Genomic DNA, 20,199 nt, shown 5'->3' with positions numbered 1-20,199 from the left:
GAATGAAATAATCGGTGTGGCACAAAAACGACGAAATGAGGAATGGTATGAAAATGAATGCCAAATAGCAGTACAAAAGAAAAACGATGCAAGAAACAATATGTTAAGAACAAATACCAGACTCAACAGACAAATATATAACACGCTAAGAAAAGAAGCCAAAAAGACAATAAATAAAAAGAAAAAAGCAGCTCTCAAAAGAAAAACCGAGCAAATATGTACTCGTAAAGACTTTGAAGAAAATCAGATTCGACGATTCTATATGAAGATAAAAGATGAGAAACGCGGTTTTCAACCTAGACTAAATAACTGTTACGACAAAAATGGTGCAATATTAAGTGAGGAGGACGATATACTAGATAGATGGAGAGAATATTTTGACGAATTATTAAATATAGAACATTCTGTGATAGATAATGGGATACCCATACAAAGAAACATAAGTGCAATAGAATACAGACAGGAAGAACTACCAACCAGACAAGAAGTGGAAAATGCAATTTTCCAGATGAAAAATAACAAATCTCCAGGAGAGGATGGCATTGCGGTAGAAATATTTAAAAACGCGGGTGAAACTTTTATCTCTTGAATACATAATCTAATATGTAGGATTTGGGATACAGAGAACATACCAGAAAAGTGGGAGCAAGGATTAATTGTGCCGATACATAAAAAAGGCAATAAGCTCGACTGTACAAACTACAGGGGTATCACATTACTGAACACAGCCTACAAGACCCTCGCCAATATCATTAATAACAGACTAAAAGAAGTGGCTGAAGATATACTAGGAGACTACCAGAGTGGATTTAGACGGAATAGATCCACTATCGATCAAATATTCTTATTACGACAAACTATGGAGAAGTGCTACGAATACAAGAGAAATTTACATTTACTAATGGTTGACTTCCAACAAGCTTTTGACTCTATAAGGAGAGAAATAGTTGAATCTGCACTCCAAAACTTGGGAGTATCGATAAAGCTTACAAACTTGGTCATGTTGACACTCAAAAGGACCAGATGTAAAGTGGCACTACAGAACAAATTGACCGATGAATTTGAAATAAAAACAGGTGTGAGACAAGGCGATGCACTGTCAACAACAATATTTAATTTGGTGCTCCACAGTGCCATTAGAGAACTAGATAGAGGAGGACACATATTTATAAGATCATCAATAATCAGCGCATACGCGGATGACATTGCAATCATAGCAACATCAGTTGACGAAATGAAAGAAGTATTTTTGACGCTAGAAAGAGAAACTGCTGCAGTTGGTCTAAAAATTAACGAATCAAAGACAAAATATATGAAAATGACGCGCTCGGAAACGACAAGATCCCCTCAGAACATCACAATAAATAATTACAATTTTGAAGGAGTAAGCTGTTTTACATACTTAGGTGCCTTAATTAATAACAGAAACGACATGCATTGGACAATTAGTGATCGTTTGCAAGCAGCCCAAAAATGTTTCTATGCCCACAAAAATCTATTTAAGTCCAGGCTACTGAATAGAACAATTAAACTTAGAATATATAAAACTATTATTCAACCTGTGCTAACGTATAGCTGTGAATCCTGGACAATGACTAAAAACGATGAAAGGAGTCTTAAAATATTCGAAAGAAATATACTAAGAAAAATATTTGGTCCCAAAATAGACGAGAATCATGAATATAGACGAAGAACCAACGCAGAGTTGGAAGAATTAATAAATGGACAAAACGTAATAAAAGCTATAAAATCACAAAGATTAAGATGGGCGGGGCATGTCGTAAGAATGACAGATGACAGGATGCCAAAAAGAATATTTGACGCGACGCCGTATAATACTAGAGCAAGAGGCAGACCAAGATCTAGATGGCTGGATGAAATAGAAGAAGATTGTAGAAAAATCGGCGTACAGAGATGGAGAGTTATAGCTCAAGATAGATCGGAATGGAGGAAAATTGTGAACGAGGTTAAGGCTCACCCCGAGCTGTAATACCAACAGATGATGATGACATGAAAAACTTACATATAAAATTTCATCAAAATCAGTTCAGCCGAACTTGAGATACCCTCGTGCACACACAGACCGACAGACCGACAGGTTGCTAAAAATAGTTTACTAACACTTCCCTACTATGGAGAAGTGCATTCCGACCGAAAACTCGATATGCAAAATTTGTTGCCACCACACAACCTACCTATTGTATACACAATACGGTCAGTAAAAAGATGTTTACTACTACAAAACAAACGATAAGTTTTTGCACTTGTCAATCAATGCAAAATTTTTTTTTAGTTTTAAGCTAGAAATGTGTACGCATACTGCGTTTTTCGAAGAACCCATTGTTCCTGTTAATTAACTAAAATAAATTATTCAATAAATAATTCCTGCATACTTAGGATAAAAAAACAAGTTACAAAAACTGTTGACATTATAGTTACACTCGACGGGTATTTAAATGAATTAGAATAAGCTACATTTACATTTTAGGATAAGTTACATTTTATGGTGGGAAGACATTTATCGCCAGTTTTTTTTCAAAAAACTTACAGTTTCGAAAAGTTTTACAAACTGTAAATAAGTCTTAATCTTTTACAATTTCCTTATAAAATAAAGACGAACTCGAAAATTTAAAAAGAAAGTGTTTTTAAAACCTTTTTAGGACTATTAATTTAAAGGCCAGTAAGAGAAGTAGGTTACTACTTTTATAAGTTTCCGGAATTTAAAAAATATTCATTGTTTCGACAAAATAAATGATCAAAAAATATAATATTTGATATGAGGGTCCGCAATTATATAAAGGGAGAAGGTTGGTAAGAATTTTCTTCTAGCAAAATAAATTTTTAAAATTCAGTTCTTATTATAAAGAAACTTTGTTTGATGCGAACGATCATAATAGTTTTGCAGTGTTCAAACCATTTACTCAAATTTTTGAACTTCTCACTAAATTGCATAGACAGATGACTTCAGATAAGTCACGGAATTACGCTTTTCCATTCCAATCAGAAGTTTATCGAGATAAATTTTCGATTTTGGTCAAAATTCATAGTTTCCGTTAATTCTACTAAAAAAATTCTTTCCCACTTATTTAATGATATTTAAAATTTGAATAAAATTTTTGATTTTAAATTATATTTTTTATGCTATTTACATATGTTTATTTCAATATGCATCAATTAAAAATGAAAAAAGCCGTCATTAGCCCCAACATGAAATTTCTCTTCTTCCTTTATTACTTTTTTTATAGTTTTTAGTTTGTTAAAATAATTTCAGAAGTCTATCATCAATTTTATTAAAATATATTCTCTTTATTGTCAGAAACTTTTCCTTATAGCTAGGTATATTATAAATTGAAAAGAGGAATAAATTTTCTTTTGTGATTTTAGGTGAAACTCTTTTAAAAATAGAATAATGAACTTTTTGTATACATATGTATGTATATACATAAGTCTATATATAAAATATACTAACATAACCGACAGCATGGTTTATTGTCTAGTTTACGAAAGTGTTGCACAAGTTAATGAAAACTCTTTTTATACTTCTTACAAATTTAAAGGACGCTTGTAAGCTTTTAATAAAAAAGTCTAGTTCCTCAGGTCTTACATATTCCAAAAATGAAAAAGTGTGATAAAGATCCGTGACAACGCTATAAAGTCATACGTAAATTTTCATTAAGATGTTGCCGAACTTCATCGCAATTCACATTAGATTTTCTGTCAAAAATTTATTGTTGCTAAACCTACACTAAATTATCGCACTAAACTCAAAGTAAATAAAAAAGCTAACGAAATATTTCAAGAAAATATTAAATTTTTTGAAAAGAAAACAAAATGAATATTTCAATAAATCGTAATATAATAAGAAGAAATATGAGAGCTAATATCATCCAAAACAATATAAATTAAAAACCTATTTATTATGAGAATCTTATTTGTATTTACATTAAATTTTTTTCTTTATTCAACAAAAAAAAAATATGACATGTATGACATATGAAATGTAACAATTTATTCTTATGCGAAAAACTCTATATATTATTTTTTTTTTTGGGGTATTCTAAGATCTTGAGCATTATTTAGGAGCAAAACCAAAAATTTCTTTCGGCAAATAGTTTATTTTTAAGAATAAAATACTATTGATTTTTGTAAAAAAAAAAATTACTTAAAAATACGTTATGTTAAAATTAAAGTATTTTTAAAAATAATTTTCTGTGAAGCTATGTATTATCTGGCGTTGTGATACAATGAATGTTTTATTAAACCATTTTTTTCTGATCATCAAAAAGAAAATACTTATTAGTACTCATAATGATTTTTACGATATTTTTTAATATTCCTTTTTTTCTAAATACATTTTGACTAACAAAAACAAAAATTCCCTTCGGCTAAACGTTACCACAACTTTGTTGACCAAATATTTCAAATAAAATTAAAAATTTTCAAATTTTTATTCATAAAACTTTTAAGACTCAGTATGAAAAAAGTGATTGAAAAAAATCATCTTTGTTTTTCTTTTTTTTTTATAAATATAGACTTAGCTACATATTTTTCTTGATTCTCTCGCGAAACATAATTTTTCTCATTCAAAAAATCTCAAAATATAAAAAAAAAGTTTCGAAGAAAAATTTGTAGTACTCAAACGCATTTTAAGAAAATAAAAGTTTTATTCTTAATTTTATTTACTAAATAGTATTGAAAACGAGCGGTTCGGTTTTTAACGGTAAATAGGCGGTCCAATTACATAAGTTTAAATAAAACCGTTTTCATATATACATACACATATACCTTTTTAAACGTTCGTTGCATGTATAAAACTCTGTTTGCGAAAAGTTCTTAAATAAAAAAAATATTAATTATTTTTTTTAATTTGAAATAGACAATTAAAAATATATTAAAAATAATTTTCTTTATTTCTTTTTTTTCATTTTCCTGATTCAAAATTAAAATAATATATGCACATATTTTTGGTGCTGTGAAAAATATCTTAAAATTCAATTCTTAAGAAAAAAAATAAGTTCTTTAAAAATAACCAAATATTAAAGTTAAAAATAAAATTTTGCATATATACATACCAACGTACATAATATAAGTACGTGCATATGTGCACACCTTTGTGAATATTTGTCAATTCCCGGGATATTTTTATTTTATTATGAAATATAAATAAATAAATAAAAAAAACACAAAAAGGATTAAAATTTAAAATAAAAAAAGCATACCAAAAAATGAGTGTAAGTTCATAGCCGATACACTTTATATTTTTATTTAAATGTTTAATACTATTTTATTTTTATTTATATTAAAAACCATTGAACTAAATGTTTATTTAAAAATTAAGATCGATGCTAAAATACCGAAATTTAATTATTCCTAACCTATTCAATTATTTTTATTGAAAATAATTTAATGGAATATACAGCATAGTTTCTGTCTATGATTTAATTTTTCTACCAATTTTATTTATGTGATAAAAATATTGACTTGAATATTAAAGTTGAATTAAGAGTTTTATGACAATTTTTTTTACCATTTTTTAATTTATTCGATAATTTTCTAATGATATTAGTCACGCGATTTTCAGAAGTTAGAGGGTTTCTTTTTTTGTAACTTAAAAATTTAAGTTACAAAACAAAATACAAATTACAACATTTTCTCATTGATTTTTTTGGCATTATACGTTGCTAAAAAAGTATAGTAAATCACTGTTTGAAAAATTAATGTTTTATTTTAAAATAATTTTAAGACTGGTACTATAAATTTTAGTTCCACTGACAAGAAATGTATATCTTCCCCCAAAACATGTGTTTGAAGTTAAATTGAGTGTTAAGCTTTTAATATACCCAAATTTTCATTAATTCCAAATCTTAATATATAAATGCAAATCTTATATTTTAATGTAATAAAGTTGGGCCAAACCAATGGTTTTTATTGTAGCACTTTTCCCTTCAACAAGTGAAAGTACTTCTTTTAAATACAGTCTATGTATACCTACCACACTATTAAAATTATTTTCATTCATATACGAAAGCAAAAATTAATTTAAAGAGGGGTTAACACAATGTTCAGTTTTAAGGTTTAATTGCGTGAGTTAAGAAAAATAATTATATTTTTTAATGTCACGGAATTTACCGTTAGATTTTTGCGTTTATAGAAATTTGAAAAAGGTTGCGGTTTCGGAAATATAAGGCGTCAAAAATTCAAATTTTACAAATTTCAAGGGGCGATAATTTGAGAGGGGGTGGAAATGGAAAAAAAATTTCTTCTAACTTTTTATTAGTGTCTAAAAGCTGCTAAATTTGAACGACCATTTTGTTTTCTCACAGTTTAACTATAGTATGCCACGATATAAGAAGCAAGCCACTGCCTTTCTGCGTTTGCAAAATTTGAAAAATGCTTATGGCTTCACTGCAATAAATAGTTACAAAATGTCATTTTTACGGTTTTGGAGGGGTATATCTTCTTTGGAGGGGGGGAGATAGGTAAAAATTTTTTTCCAAAGAAATAAGCTTCTTTTTTTTTTCTTAAGTATTTTTTTCATAAATTTCTGGAAAAGTGCTAAAAAGTAGGTACACAAAGTTTCTTGCACATGTTTAAATTGTAAAAACAAAGTATAAAGTTCATTTATTATTAAGACTATTTCTTTTATCTAGTTTTCAACTAATTCTAATCCGATAGAAATATTTTTTATTTTTTGTTTTCAATTTGTGACTCTAGTATGGTATTTGAAAGCAATTCACATTATAATTTTTTGTTTTGTTTTTTTCAAATTTCTTTTTAAATTCAATTTTTTATTCAAAAACTTTAGGGCCTGATCGTGCTATTTTACTCGGAAAGTGAGTAACTATCATATATTTGTATAATTTATTCACTTTGTTTTTGAAAATGAGACGATCAGCTGATAATTTGAAAAAACAAAAATCCAATTGTCAAAATGAGTTATCTTATTGGAAAAAGGGAATATACATAAATTCAAAAAACTTAAAAATCTGATTTGAAAGCGAACAAAAAGTGAGTAAAAAGTGAGATACACGATCAGACTATTAATCCTTGGTTCAATACCCTTGCATACGGCGTTATATAAATTATGTTTATGTCTATGGAGACATAAATACATCCTATAACACACGTTCAAAAATTGCATGCAAATATGAAAAACAATGTTTAACAATTCTTAAGGAAAACATAATGTTTATAAACATTTAATCAAAATTTACTTGGCACGAAAACTAAAAAAAATTGAAACTAATTTATCGAAATCCCAATAAACGAATTTCCCTTTTATTCGAAACAGAAATAGATTATTAGAATTTAGATTTGTACGAATTCACTGCAAAAACACAAAATAAAAATTTATTTTCAAATGTTCATCTGTTCACAAAATTTTTCGAACGCACAGTAAAATCATCACGGGAAAAGCCAAAATTAAAAATATTTTTGTTTTCTATACTTACATACACACATACACATACATACACATATATGCATGTTGGTTATTTTATTTTTTTAGAGCAACTAGAAGATCATATAATTAGTGAAGTATAATATGAATTCGTAAATCGTGATACCTACGAGTACATAGAACATATGTGTATTTAGAAGAGTAAATTGAAGTTATAAATAAATAAATAAATATGTGCGTACGTAAATAAATAGGTACATGCGTACACAAAAGCTACAGGGTAGTTCAAAAAAGTATAAGAAATATATACCACTGGTTAAAGAGCCGAAAACGGGCAACACTTTTGTTCCGGAGTGTGGGCCAAATATCAATGGTTTAAAAGATACATAAGTTTAAAGAGTTTTCTCATAATTTCTACTTATCCAAGTTTTTTTGTTCATAAGCCGCGTCCCAAAAAAATAAAAGCTTCTAAAAACAGTATTTAAGACAGCTAATAAACGGCTTAAATGTTATGTGACGCACATAATAATGACGTAATATAAAGAATGTCCATATTAGTTACCCTGTACTATGCATAAATCATAAATATAAAATTGGTTTTCATTGAACTCATTTCATTAAATTATCATATACTAAAATTATAAAAGGTTTACTAGAAAAAACACAAGAAATATTAACATTAAATTACTAATGTACATAATTATTAAAATCAACATTTTACTTTAGTTTGCATTTGATGTACTTTCGGAACAGCAAGCATCCTAAGTTAAGAAAAATTCCCGTTTTTACATTTTTACGTTTTTTTAGTTTTCTTTATAACGACAATTTCATATGAAATGTTTTGAAACTTCTAAAAATTTTTAAGCAAAAGTATATATTATTGCTGTATACTTTTTGAATCACTCTGTATATAAATACAAATTTTTATTATGTACATATACTCCATATTGCTAGTGCATATGTAGTATGAAAAAACACTAGTTGTATAGGTATAGGTTCATATATGCATTTACAAATGTGTATATTTGTGAGTGTGTGTATAAATAAAATTGTGTTAGTTTCTTTTTCATAAAGATAATACCGTTGCCAAATAGATCAGGCCAATAAATTAAGAGAAAAAAATTATTATTCTGAAATCACTTCCTTATTCCATTTATAAGAGCTCGTAAGAAAGAAACAGTTTACATTAAAATAAAAAAGTGGAAACTTGAAATAAAATTTTTTAGGACATCAATAATAATATCATAGACAGTTTGTTTCATTAATGAGACTACCATTGAATTAAAAATGTTTTTTATTTTGAGTTTGGTAAAACAACATTATTTCGGAAAAATCTATAAATACATATAAAATAGTATACATGCCTACAATCATTATATTAAAAATTCAACGTAAACATCTATTTTAAAATTTCAAGTGCTGCGTGAAAAAAAATCTGATATGAGAGCGCATAACCGACCGCAATGTATATTGTCTAGATTAGTAAAAGTATTCCAGAAGATTATGAAAGTGCGTTTTAAACACTTCTTTACAATTTTAAGAACACTAATAAGCTTTTAGTTAACATACCTAGAAAAATGTGGATTTGGGTCTTAGTAGAGTTTCATTTTGTACCGTCCGAATTATACTAAAAATTTATCAGTAACTACTGGTAACACCCAGACCTCAAATATTAAATTTCAAGAAATTCCATCAATTCGTTTCGTAGATATGATAAAAAATGTAAAATCGGCTCACAGATCAGCCCGTTAAAATGATCGGTTCCCGAGGCCTGATTTATCCCAAAAGCTACTCAATCTGTGCAATAATCAAAATAAACTTACATATAAAATTTCATTAAAATCAGTTCAGCCAAACTTGAGACACACGAGTGCACACACAGTAAGACAGATCAACAGGTTGCTAAAAATAGTTTATTTACGCTTCCCTACTATGAAGAAGTGCATTCCCATAGAAAACTCGGTGTGCAAAATTTGTTGCCATCATATCACCTCCCTTATTGTATGCAATGCGGTCGGTAAAAAGAAAATTAATGTATGAAAATGAGCTAATGTTTTAATAACTAAATTTTTAATTCTGCATATTTAATTACATACATATGCATACACATTACATTAGGCTTCTAAAAATAAAAATTATGAAAAATTGGGTACAATTTTGTAATTTACAATAATTTCTGCGAAATTTCAAAAATTTATTTAAAATTCGATTGTTACAATAATTACAAAATTTATTAACACTTCTGACATTTTATGTAAGCATGAAAAAATATGTAACGTATGCGATAAGTTTATAAATAAAATAATTCATACCTAAACAATCATTGAATGTAAAGGTCAATTGTTATAAAAGTAAATTAAACCCTAATCCTATTGCATCTTTCAACATTATTTCATGTTCAGTTTCTTATTTTAACTTTTAAATACCAGCTCGTTTCCATGTTGGATAACAATTACACACCAGACTATGTATACGATTTCATCTCAGATAATATCACCTGATTCATATCTCACAAATACACATCTGATTCAATTAATACCTTAATCATTTAAATCTAAAATCCGATTTCGATTACACATCCCATTTTCTTCAGTTTTTGGTTTAATCTAAATCTAATCTGATGTAAAATCACCAAATTATTCTTATATATGTATGTATTTAAAATTAAACTTTAACAGAAATAAACACATATTATCTTAAAAATATAAATCCTTATATAAATCTTTACAGTATACGTTATGTATAATCGTTTACCTTAACTTAAGGTAAAGGGTTATTCTTATAAATAAACTCCTTAAATAAAAACAATACTGAATTGTTGTGTAGGGAATGTAAAGAATTACTAGGTTAAACGCAGAGGCTCCAAGTAAGTAAAATTAAAGAAAGTAAATTTAACAGACTCCGAAAATGATCCTAAGAAATATTTAGCAAAAGCCATCAAAACAGATCTTGCAGCTAAATATTTAATAGGATATATAATATATAATTTTATGTTCTTCGAGGTATAGTAAACCGAACCCGATTTTCAAAAAAGTTTCTAGAAAAACTTACAGAGGCATATGCTTTTTCGACATAAAATTATATTTGATAACTTTTCCATTGACCTCTCATAACCTTTTTCAGATTCTTGTTCATTATTATATTTTTTCAGGAATTTTCTTCAGACTCTCAGTATTGCAGGGTCGATTTTAGAAAAGGTTCCTAAACAAAATTTTTAGAACACTTCATGATCTCTTCTCTGAAGCCTTTTTTTCTCTATATCCATAATAAGAGCACAACAGAATACAATAATATAGGCTCATATTTTTCAAAAAGAAAATTTCACATCATAAATTGTACATTCATAATAAGCAGTAAAATTGACATTTTTATTTTAAGGATATATTAAGAATTTTATCATATAGGAGAAGTTACGATATTAGTGGTATCATCTGGATCATTTACACAAAAAAATTTATGGAAAAATAAATAAATAAATCCATTCAAAATATTCAATAAAAAATTATGATAAAAAGAATTTTCTTAAGCTGATATCGGGCAGAGCAATTACGTAAACACAACCTTAAAATAAGCATTAGCATTTTATTAGTTAAGTCTAATATAAAATTTTTATATTTTTCAATACATAATAATTTATTTTAATCGTTTTTGAAAAATTGCCAAAAAAACTCCTACATTAATCTAATATTTTTCTTTTTCTTCTGAATTTCTACATCAAAGTTTTTTGACTCTTTCTTACTTTTATTGTTTTGTAATACAAATAAAGTTGGGTCAAACCAATGGTTTGTATTGTAGCACTTTTCCCTTCAACAAGTGAAAGTACTTCTTTGTATGTATATTTACCACACTATTGAAATTATTTTCATTCATAAACGAAACTATTTATAGGATTGCGTATATTTAGGATGAACGATTTATGCAGTCTTTCAAATAAAGAAAAAATTAAGTTAAAGAGGGCTTAACATATCGCTCCATTTTAATGGTTAATTGCGTGAGTTAAGAAAAATAATTGTATTTTTTAATGTCATAGAATTTACCGTTAGCTTTTTGCGTTTATAGAAATTTGAAAAAGGTTGCGGTTTCGGAAATATAAGCCGTCAAAAATTCAAATTTTACAAATTTCAAGAGGTGATAACTTGAGAGGTGGTGGAGTTGGAAAAAAATTTTCTTCTAACGAAATAAACTATAGGAGAAGCAAGCCTCTGCCTTTCTGCGTTTGCAAAATTTGATTAATACTTCTAGTTTCATTGCAACAAATAATTAAAAAATTGACGTCGTTTATAACATAATTAGTATGTATGTATTATGATATAACATAATTAGTATGATATATTTAACATTATCATTGAATAGGACGATGTGCACATTTAGCACGTGCACATATTTCGATGATCAAATCGCTGTTTAAATAATCATTTTCAACCTGCGTTTTTCATAGCGTATCCCTTTTTTTTTAGGGATAGTAAATTTTATTATATAAGTTTGTAGAAATTAACAGTTGGATTATTATACAGGAAGAAAATTTTTCAATTTTAGGTTATCCTTAGTTTATTTAGATGATTTTGATACTTTGTAACAAAATGTTAAACCACTATGTCTAATCAAACCAATCAGTTTATGCCGTTATAATAATTTGCGCTGAAAATGCCGCTTTTGAATGTCTTTTATTGTAAAAGGTCCCTTCACGCAAAGTGTCTAGTTAAGCAAAAATGTTGCACAAGGTTATGAAAATGCCTTTTAAACAATTCTTTCAAATTTTAAGAACACTGGTAAACTTTTAGTTAACATACTAGAAAAGTAAATTTGGCTCTTAGTAGAGTTTCGCTTTGTGCTACCCGAATTCGTCAGTTACTTCATGTACCAAACAAAAGCCCTAGTAAAAGTTCAGTTTTGGAGCCCTGATATTCCCAAAAAATTTATAACTTCATTGCTTTCACACCCTGAATTTAAATATTAATTTTCAAACAAAATAATTGATTATTTCTTTTCACATACGCAAAAATATAAATAATTTGGCCCAAAGTAAAAATCTAGTTACTGACTCCTGATTTCTCCCAAAGGTTACCTGGTTTCTTGAATTGTCAAACGAACACGATATAATCGGCTGTAAAACTTCTTAAAAATAATCAAAAATGTAAAATCAGCCCGTAGTAAATCAGTCATCCAGTTCCTGAGACTGACATATTCCAAAAGTTGACCAAACTGTCTCACCCTGAAAGTAAACTCCTATATAAAAATTTATCAAAATCGGTTCAACCGAACTTGAGATACTGATCTCCACAAACAGACTGACAGACAGAAATGTGAAATTAAGTGCATTCACATGACCTACCTTATTGTATACAATGCGGTAAATAAAAAGTAACTCAGATAAGTTGTAAGAAATAATAAGGCTAGTTAAAACTAAATAACTCGACTAAAAAATATCATAAAAATACATATATAAAAAATTAAAAATAAAATATGTTACATATACGACTTATCAAAAAATTAAATAATAATTCTTGGTAAAAAATACGCTCATGAGACAAAGCTTATTATTTTTTACTAAAACAACTAAGTTAAAATTTAATAATTAGGGGTTCTAAAGTTTTAACCAAAAATTCAATTTTAACGACAGAAATTTGTTTGGTTTATTTTAGAAAAATGTTTATTTTAATGAAATGTTAAGTCTAATTTATAAATTGCGACCAGAACATATGCAAGAATTCGATTTAAAGAAGTTCGTATAGAATGCTTTTTGCAAGAAAAAATTAAAAATCGGAAGAGACCAAAGCTTTTGTTTGGATTAAACAAAAATCTCAAGCGTCCTCGAATAGCTTTAATTAATTGTTTCTCTTAACGTCGCAAGACAATCCTTATGATTTTTACTATTACAATTTATTTCTATTGAGGAAAACTAGATGAATATATTTATATATCTATACCATGAAAATACATACACTAACATGTTAATTTTTATGACTTTAAGTGAAGTATAATTCAGAACAAAAACAATTTGGTTGTAGTCCTAACCTTGAGCTACAGAATTTTTTTCAAATTTTCGTACTTCGTTAAGTATATACGTAACATATGTTAAAAAAAATGTATTCCGTGCATGTATTTGTTTATATTTTCATTAATTTAATAAATGCTATTAAACATAAACCCCTTCAATACGTAATACACCCACATTTATAAACACATTTTTTCTGTAGATTATGTTTATGTACACATAAAGAACTTGGCATATGCATACATGCATACATATGTACTTGATTTAATTTATAATAAACTTAAATTGAGGGAAAATCTAAAAAATTTCTTCAAGAATCTTTGAACTTCAAAATTTTATTCATAAAATAAAATAAATATTGAGCAAATATTTTCAGTATAATTTAATTTTTTCTAGCATGTAAACGGATCTTCGAAATCTATAAATATGCGAATGATGTCGTCAGATCGCCCAATGCCAAATTGGGTTGTGAGTACCTTTCTAATGAAATAAAATTCTATATATAATTCATCTGACATAAACTTTTAGAACGAAACACATGATCGTGTAGGACCCAAACCACCAGCTGCACCACCAGGTCAATTTCAAAAACAATTGCCACCACCACCTTTACCGAAAAAATCGAATCATATTGAACCAGATTATGAAGTCATCGAGTTTTCGAGTCAGCAGTACTCCAATGCAGCTCCAATTCGATCAAATACACCTGGTGAGCTATATTTCAATTAATTTCTTTTTCTTTTACGATTCTTCTTATTGTGATAATTTAAAATATATAGATGTAAAAAGAGCCGACGGCCTTAAATGTCAACTTTGTGGTTCACCTAACCCCTGGGTCAGTTGTGATCAATGTGGTAATCAAATATTTTGTGCATCATGTGACGATATGTTTCACAAGCATCCAAAACGTCAGACACATGTTCGAAAGGTAAATTTTGTTTAGTAATTATTGTTTTATAATTGTGCAATTAATAATTTGTTTGCTGGTTGAACATTTATAGGCTATGGAAAAATCGCAGTGTATTAAACCACCTTTACCACCAAAAACGGATCTTCAATTTTCGGCTCCTGTGCCACCACCTCGCCGTAATAAAAAAGCGTTTCCATCACCTTTACCAATGAGAAGAGATCAGGTAGGACATTGCAACATCCTTTAAAACTAATACAAAAAAAATTAATATGCACATAAATAAACTTTAAAGTTATACAAAGTGCAATTGTAAATTGCATATAATGATGAAGCAATAACCATCGATTTATTTAACTTCAGAGATTTTTTTAGTAATTTTTTAATTAAATTATACTATTTCAAAGCGATTGTACAGCATTCATTCCAAACTTAACAAAACACTCATAATATTCAACCTTTGAAAAATTTATTTTCAAAAATCTTGTCTCAAATAGCCATGGACTTAACCTGCGAAGCCAAGATAGCTTGAAAATAATTTATCATATAAAATTCTTAAGGGATCTTGTTTTCCAAAATAAAAACTATTTAAAATTAAGTTGCACTGTAATAATTTTGTATTTTGATTTATTAATTTTGTAAACAATTTTTAAAGTGTAATTTTTATATTCAATAAATTTTTCGGAATAACAAAGTGATTTTTGTTGTTATTAAAAAAAACTCACACTTTAATTTTCATTTCTATTCAAGAAAAGATATGAAAATGAAAAAATTATTACGCAATCATAACGTATTTAATCATCAGTACTGTCTAAACACTTATAAAGAATTAAGCTCCAAAGCAATATTTTATTACTTCATAATTCTTTACTTTAGCTAGTTTTACAACCTCAACAAAATGGGACTCTTAAAAGGACACAAGTAAATCATAGTAATCGACCATTACCAGAGACACCTACACAAGGATCATCGTCAAGATCTAGTACACCAAACAGTAAATCGGTATTTGATTCAATTCAGAAACCTCCATCAATAACATTAGAAAAAATAAAGAACAAAGCTACTGCTACGCTGAGTAAAATGGCACTGTTGCAACAGCGCTATCGACAACATCAAGAATTGAAAGCTGAAGGATCTAAAATGAATAGTACAAGTCAACTAAACGATCAGGTAGTCCGAATAAAGGCAGAATGAAAATTATAAAGTTTTTATTTATTTTGTACAAAACAGATGTCAGACTGGTCAATTCCTTCTTCACCTAGCCGTTTAAGATCTGGAAGTATGTCTTCAGGAATGAATATGCCAAATCAAAGACCATCTATAGATAGTTCATTTAATGGCTATCCACATCAACATCGCCAAATGGATTCAATACAACAAGTAAGGCCACCAATGCGCGCAAGTGCTTCAGTATTTAATCTTAGTCAAATAGAAAATCAAAGACAAATGCCAATGAAACCTTGGAACAATATGGGACAAGTACATATCATAAGAATTTTTTTGTTAGCTTTTCTAATTACAAAAACATTTTGTTTAAAGGCTCAATCTATGGCTCAAATAAATTGTGCTGGCTGTAACCATCAAGGTTGGAGTCACTGTTGTGGCCGAGATAACTGGATGGAAGGCTCTCCTCAAAACTTACATGGTTCTAATATGAGCTTAAATATGCCTCCAGGTTATTATCCTACTCAGCAACATCCGATGATGGGGCCTCCACCAACTTGGTTTAATAATTGGAATGGACCACCAAATATGTTTCCCTACCCGTATCCATTAATGAATGGTAAACTTTTTATTTTCAATATTTTATTGAAACAATTGAATTCATTAATTGATGGAAAATTTCAAAATATAGGTATGATGACACTACCACGTCCCCCAAGATCAAGAGTTGGATCCAGAGCTGGCTCACCAGCATTGAGTATCAAATCCAGAAAATCTATGATGTCTAGTCGCCATAAACGAAGTAGTTACATAGAACATGAATTAACAGATGATGAAGATTCTGAAGATGACAGAAGGTCTATACGATCTCATAGATCAGAATTACCAGGCCAAAGAAGAAGAAATCATCGTAAAGGTTCTTTAACTTCACAAAGCTATGACGACGAAGTTGATGAATACTCAAACAAGGCGAATTCAAGATCAAAATCAATATCTACAGCAGGTATTCCACGAGATTCGAATGATAGGCAGAACATTAATCGTAAAAATATAGCACAAAACGAGTTAAGTTCAATGAAAAAATCTTCGGCAGCATCAGTAAGGGGTCGTTCCGAACGAGAATCTAACTCATCTAAAGGAAAAGGGTTTTCTGATTCACCTTTGACTCCGGACTCTGAAAACGAACCACCAACGAAAGCCCTTGTTCAAGCAAAAATTCAAGAAAAACTTTCCAAACAAAAAGAACAGTCAAATGCTAAAGAAATAATTAAAAAAGTTATTCCCATATCCAAGCCCGCAGAAGCTACAGAAGAATCAGAGGAAGGAGATGAAGAATCAGAAGATGAATCTGAAGAAGATAACAATAATGACAATAATAAAAAGACAGTTGATGAAATACCATCACTCGGCCCGCCCCCATCAACACCCGATCATGATTGGGAGTGTGAGTTCTGTACTTTTGTAAATGAAGCAAATTGTAAAATTTGTGCGGTTTGTTGTAAAACTCCAATTAGATCACCTGTTAAACCAATAAATAATAATAAGAAAAGTTTATCGCCCCCCAAAAAAAATGAAAACCTTTCCACAGTAAAATCTAATGCTTTGTTGGCACAAAAAAAAAATGAAAAAACTTTAACAAAAACATCAATATCAACCAGCACACCATCATCTACATCAATAACTATAACTAATAAAAAAATCGATAAAAAAGACATGGACAATATATCGAAACAACTAAGTACAACGAAAATTTCTCAATCTCAAGATGATTCTGAACAATTAAATGGAGCTAAAAAGAAAGGTATGCATAAAAAGATTTCATTTAGAGCTGGAACTAAGGGCACATAATCAAGAGATTGTTTTTATAACACTATTTCTTCTGAATTTGTTGAGACATATTTAATTTTATTGCTTTTTTACATTTTTTAATTAAATTTACAACCACATTTATTTAGCCTGTATTGTATAATATCGGGAATTGTAAATCAAAGCTTCTTTTAATGTGGTTTAAATTAATTTTGATCGTTTATGTTATAGTTAAATGTTATAAGTAAAAAGTATTGTGATAGAGACATCAAGAGGTATATTAAAAAATATCCTCGAATATAATGTCTTACCAAAATTCATTTTCAATATTGTACTAAACCTTATAAAACTTTTGCTAATACAGCAACCTTTTTGTTGCAAAATATTTTAATGAATGTGCGTTGTAAATTTAAGATATTATTTCTTTTACATTAGTTAATCAAAATGAACTCTTGATGCCTCTAATTATTTATTACTTTGAGTGTGTATATAATTTTCTTTACCTAATTAAATTTGTAATTAATTTAATCATTAGCAAATAATTAATTTAGTCATAAACAAAATGAAATCTGAGACTTTCATAAACAATGTATACAATTAGAAAAGAAAATTTCAATACATAATCTTATTACTCGTAGAAACAATGTTTGTTTATTTCCTTTATTGGCATTAAAATACAATGAAATTAAAATTTTTTTACGCCTATGTGTAAAGCTCAAAATATACCAACATACGTACATATAAAAAAATTGTAGATACTTTTTAGTAATAAAAAAAAAATTAAATCCTCCTTATTTACAGTTGTTTTGTGTTGTAACATTCTTTTTTTTCTTCCCTTTTTTTGGTTTTTATTTTGTTAACTCATATGCTCGTTTCATCTTTCAAATTTAATCCATTTGATGTTTGATGTATTGTATGTGTATATTAAATTTCTAAGCTGGAACTGTTATTAATAATAATATGTCACTTGACGATATTTGGGCTACTCTAGAAGAGGATATTAAAAATGCTGCTGAAGCCACTAAACGTCACAATGAAAGAAATATGTCAACGGACAATGAAACATCGACGAATCAACAAAAATGCAAAACCTCAACAGCCTGTGGACCATCCCCACCAAGAGAAATCAACAACAAAACAAAAGATAGTACATCAGTTTCAACAGGAACATCACCACCCCCCCAAAGTATTTCTACACAAGTAATTTTTATTCATATGTAACTACTAGTAAACATATTATTAAGTTCTATATTTATAGACTTACGATGTTTTACCACAACCTAAATTATATAAAGAACAACATATTATCGACGAACCACTGTTCAAAAGTGGCCGATCATATTCCATTGCAAGTCCTACACAACATGTAAGAGAAAATTCTAATAGTCCATCATTAATACTTAATAATCAAAATGAAGTTCAGGTAAGAAAGAGAAACAAATGTGTGGGTTGATGAATCATAAAAACCTGGATTTCGATTTCATTTTACAAATTTTATTGAATTCAAAAATTATTTACAATATAGTAACCAAACTATTTTAATCTATAATTTTTAAACTTCAAATTTTGTAGAAATAAATTTAAATTTTATAGAAATTCAAATCTCATAATTCTTTTCATTATCAAAACAGAAAGTAACACAGTAAAATATTATTAATTACGCAGACTATATAAATTATAAAAAAAAAATCTAAAATTATTATGTACATGTACATATATCAGGATTAAATAAAAAATAAAAGTAATTAAAATACATATTTAACTAGAGTTTACCACCAACTCCTCCTTTACGAAACATGAGCCCAATTGGAATAAGGAAATACAATAATGAACTAAATTTGGTGGAACCAGACTCTTTGATAGACTATAATGACAGAAACCAATTACAATACTATCGAGATATAGGAGTATCTAAAATGGATCCATTTCGAAGCACTCACGACTTAAGGCGAGATGAAACATATCTATCTAGAAGACCTTCAATTGGTGACATGTTAAGCTATCAAAAAGTGAATAACTATTTAAACTAAAGTTTATATTGCGTACTAAAATTTCTATTTCAGAATCAGTCTCATATGAATGAACCCATGCTATCACAGTGGGATGCATATGATATACGAAGACGCGATACCAAACCAAGAGATGCTGGATCAGAATTAGTATTGCTATTAAAAGTAATTTAAAGATTTCGTGTTAGTTTTCGTATTAACTAGTGTGGCAAAACGCAACTTCTTTTCGTTATTTCAATATAGAATTACATATTATGTTACTATGTAACAAATAACGTTTTGCGACACTGGTTTTAAATTAATAAGTATTTGATAATTTTTCATATATTATACATAGGAAGCCGAACATTATAAATTTACAGCAGAAGAGCTACAAGCTGCTTTGAAACATTGTGGCGACACGAATCCAATATTATGGTTACGTGAAAATTGGTTAAAACTTATTAAAACTGTGCAGACCTTGGCTACAAAATATGGGCAAGAACAAAAAGATAATATAATTGGTACCATATCATCGATTGAATCAAGAGAAGCATTAAGAATACATAGAGGTAATGTTTGGCATGCTGTTACCGAATGTATAGAGCAACGTCAAAAGAAATATCGTGAAATAGCCAGTCGTTCAAACTATTCCCGAGAAGATATAGTAACAGCACTAACTGCTCATCATGGTAATGTTGAATTAGCTTTAATAGATTTGGGAAAAAGTCAAATAAAACCATTTTTGATGAGAATATGGGGCTCACCAAATGGAGTGGAAAATGAAAGTAGTAACTTAGATTTTGGCGAAAAACCGAACAAATTTGGTTAGTATATGGTTTGAGCCTTTAAGAGTTGAAGTTCTACTTGGCATTTCTTAACACTTTTTTGTTCTTCTTGTTTATCTAAGAAAAATATTTCTTGTTTATCTAAGAAAAAT

General features: G+C 28.4%; 1 protein-coding gene across 9 annotated transcripts in view; it reads left to right on the top strand.

The window, feature by feature from the left end:
• The first annotated feature begins 4,663 nt into the window (after nucleotides 1–4,663).
• The window catches only part of LOC129612456 (E3 ubiquitin-protein ligase lubel), a 29,273-nt gene continuing 13,737 nt past the window's right edge, over nucleotides 4,664–20,199 (top strand). For 5 of the 9 annotated variants that reach the window (XM_055526062.1, XM_055526059.1, XM_055526061.1 and 2 more), the window contains exons 1-14: nucleotides 4,677–5,231; nucleotides 13,791–13,862; nucleotides 13,923–14,103; nucleotides 14,174–14,322; nucleotides 14,396–14,527; nucleotides 15,178–15,471; nucleotides 15,532–15,780; nucleotides 15,841–16,084; nucleotides 16,157–17,266; nucleotides 18,209–18,471; nucleotides 18,530–18,694; nucleotides 19,038–19,280; nucleotides 19,335–19,445; nucleotides 19,618–20,086. In XM_055526062.1, coding sequence (XP_055382037.1) covers nucleotides 5,226–5,231; nucleotides 13,791–13,862; nucleotides 13,923–14,103; nucleotides 14,174–14,322; nucleotides 14,396–14,527; nucleotides 15,178–15,471; nucleotides 15,532–15,780; nucleotides 15,841–16,084; nucleotides 16,157–17,266; nucleotides 18,209–18,471; nucleotides 18,530–18,694; nucleotides 19,038–19,280; nucleotides 19,335–19,445; nucleotides 19,618–20,086 — 3,688 coding nt within the window. In that variant the 5' untranslated portion in view covers nucleotides 4,677–5,225. Of the gene's footprint in view, nucleotides 5,232–13,790; nucleotides 13,863–13,922; nucleotides 14,104–14,173; nucleotides 14,323–14,395; nucleotides 14,528–15,177; nucleotides 15,472–15,531; nucleotides 15,781–15,840; nucleotides 16,085–16,156; nucleotides 17,267–18,208; nucleotides 18,472–18,529; nucleotides 18,695–19,037; nucleotides 19,281–19,334; nucleotides 19,446–19,617; nucleotides 20,087–20,199 lie in introns of all 9 variants that reach the window. The other 4 variants (XM_055526055.1, XM_055526056.1, XM_055526058.1 and 1 more) reach the window with 4 other exon arrangements.

The sequence above is a fragment of the Condylostylus longicornis genome, unplaced genomic scaffold (genome assembly GCF_029603195.1).
Source record: "Condylostylus longicornis isolate FDR11 unplaced genomic scaffold, ASM2960319v2 ptg000072l, whole genome shotgun sequence".
In the NCBI taxonomy this organism is placed as follows: Eukaryota; Metazoa; Arthropoda; class Insecta; order Diptera; family Dolichopodidae; genus Condylostylus; species Condylostylus longicornis.
This window is presented reverse-complemented; position numbering and strand designations above follow the sequence as displayed.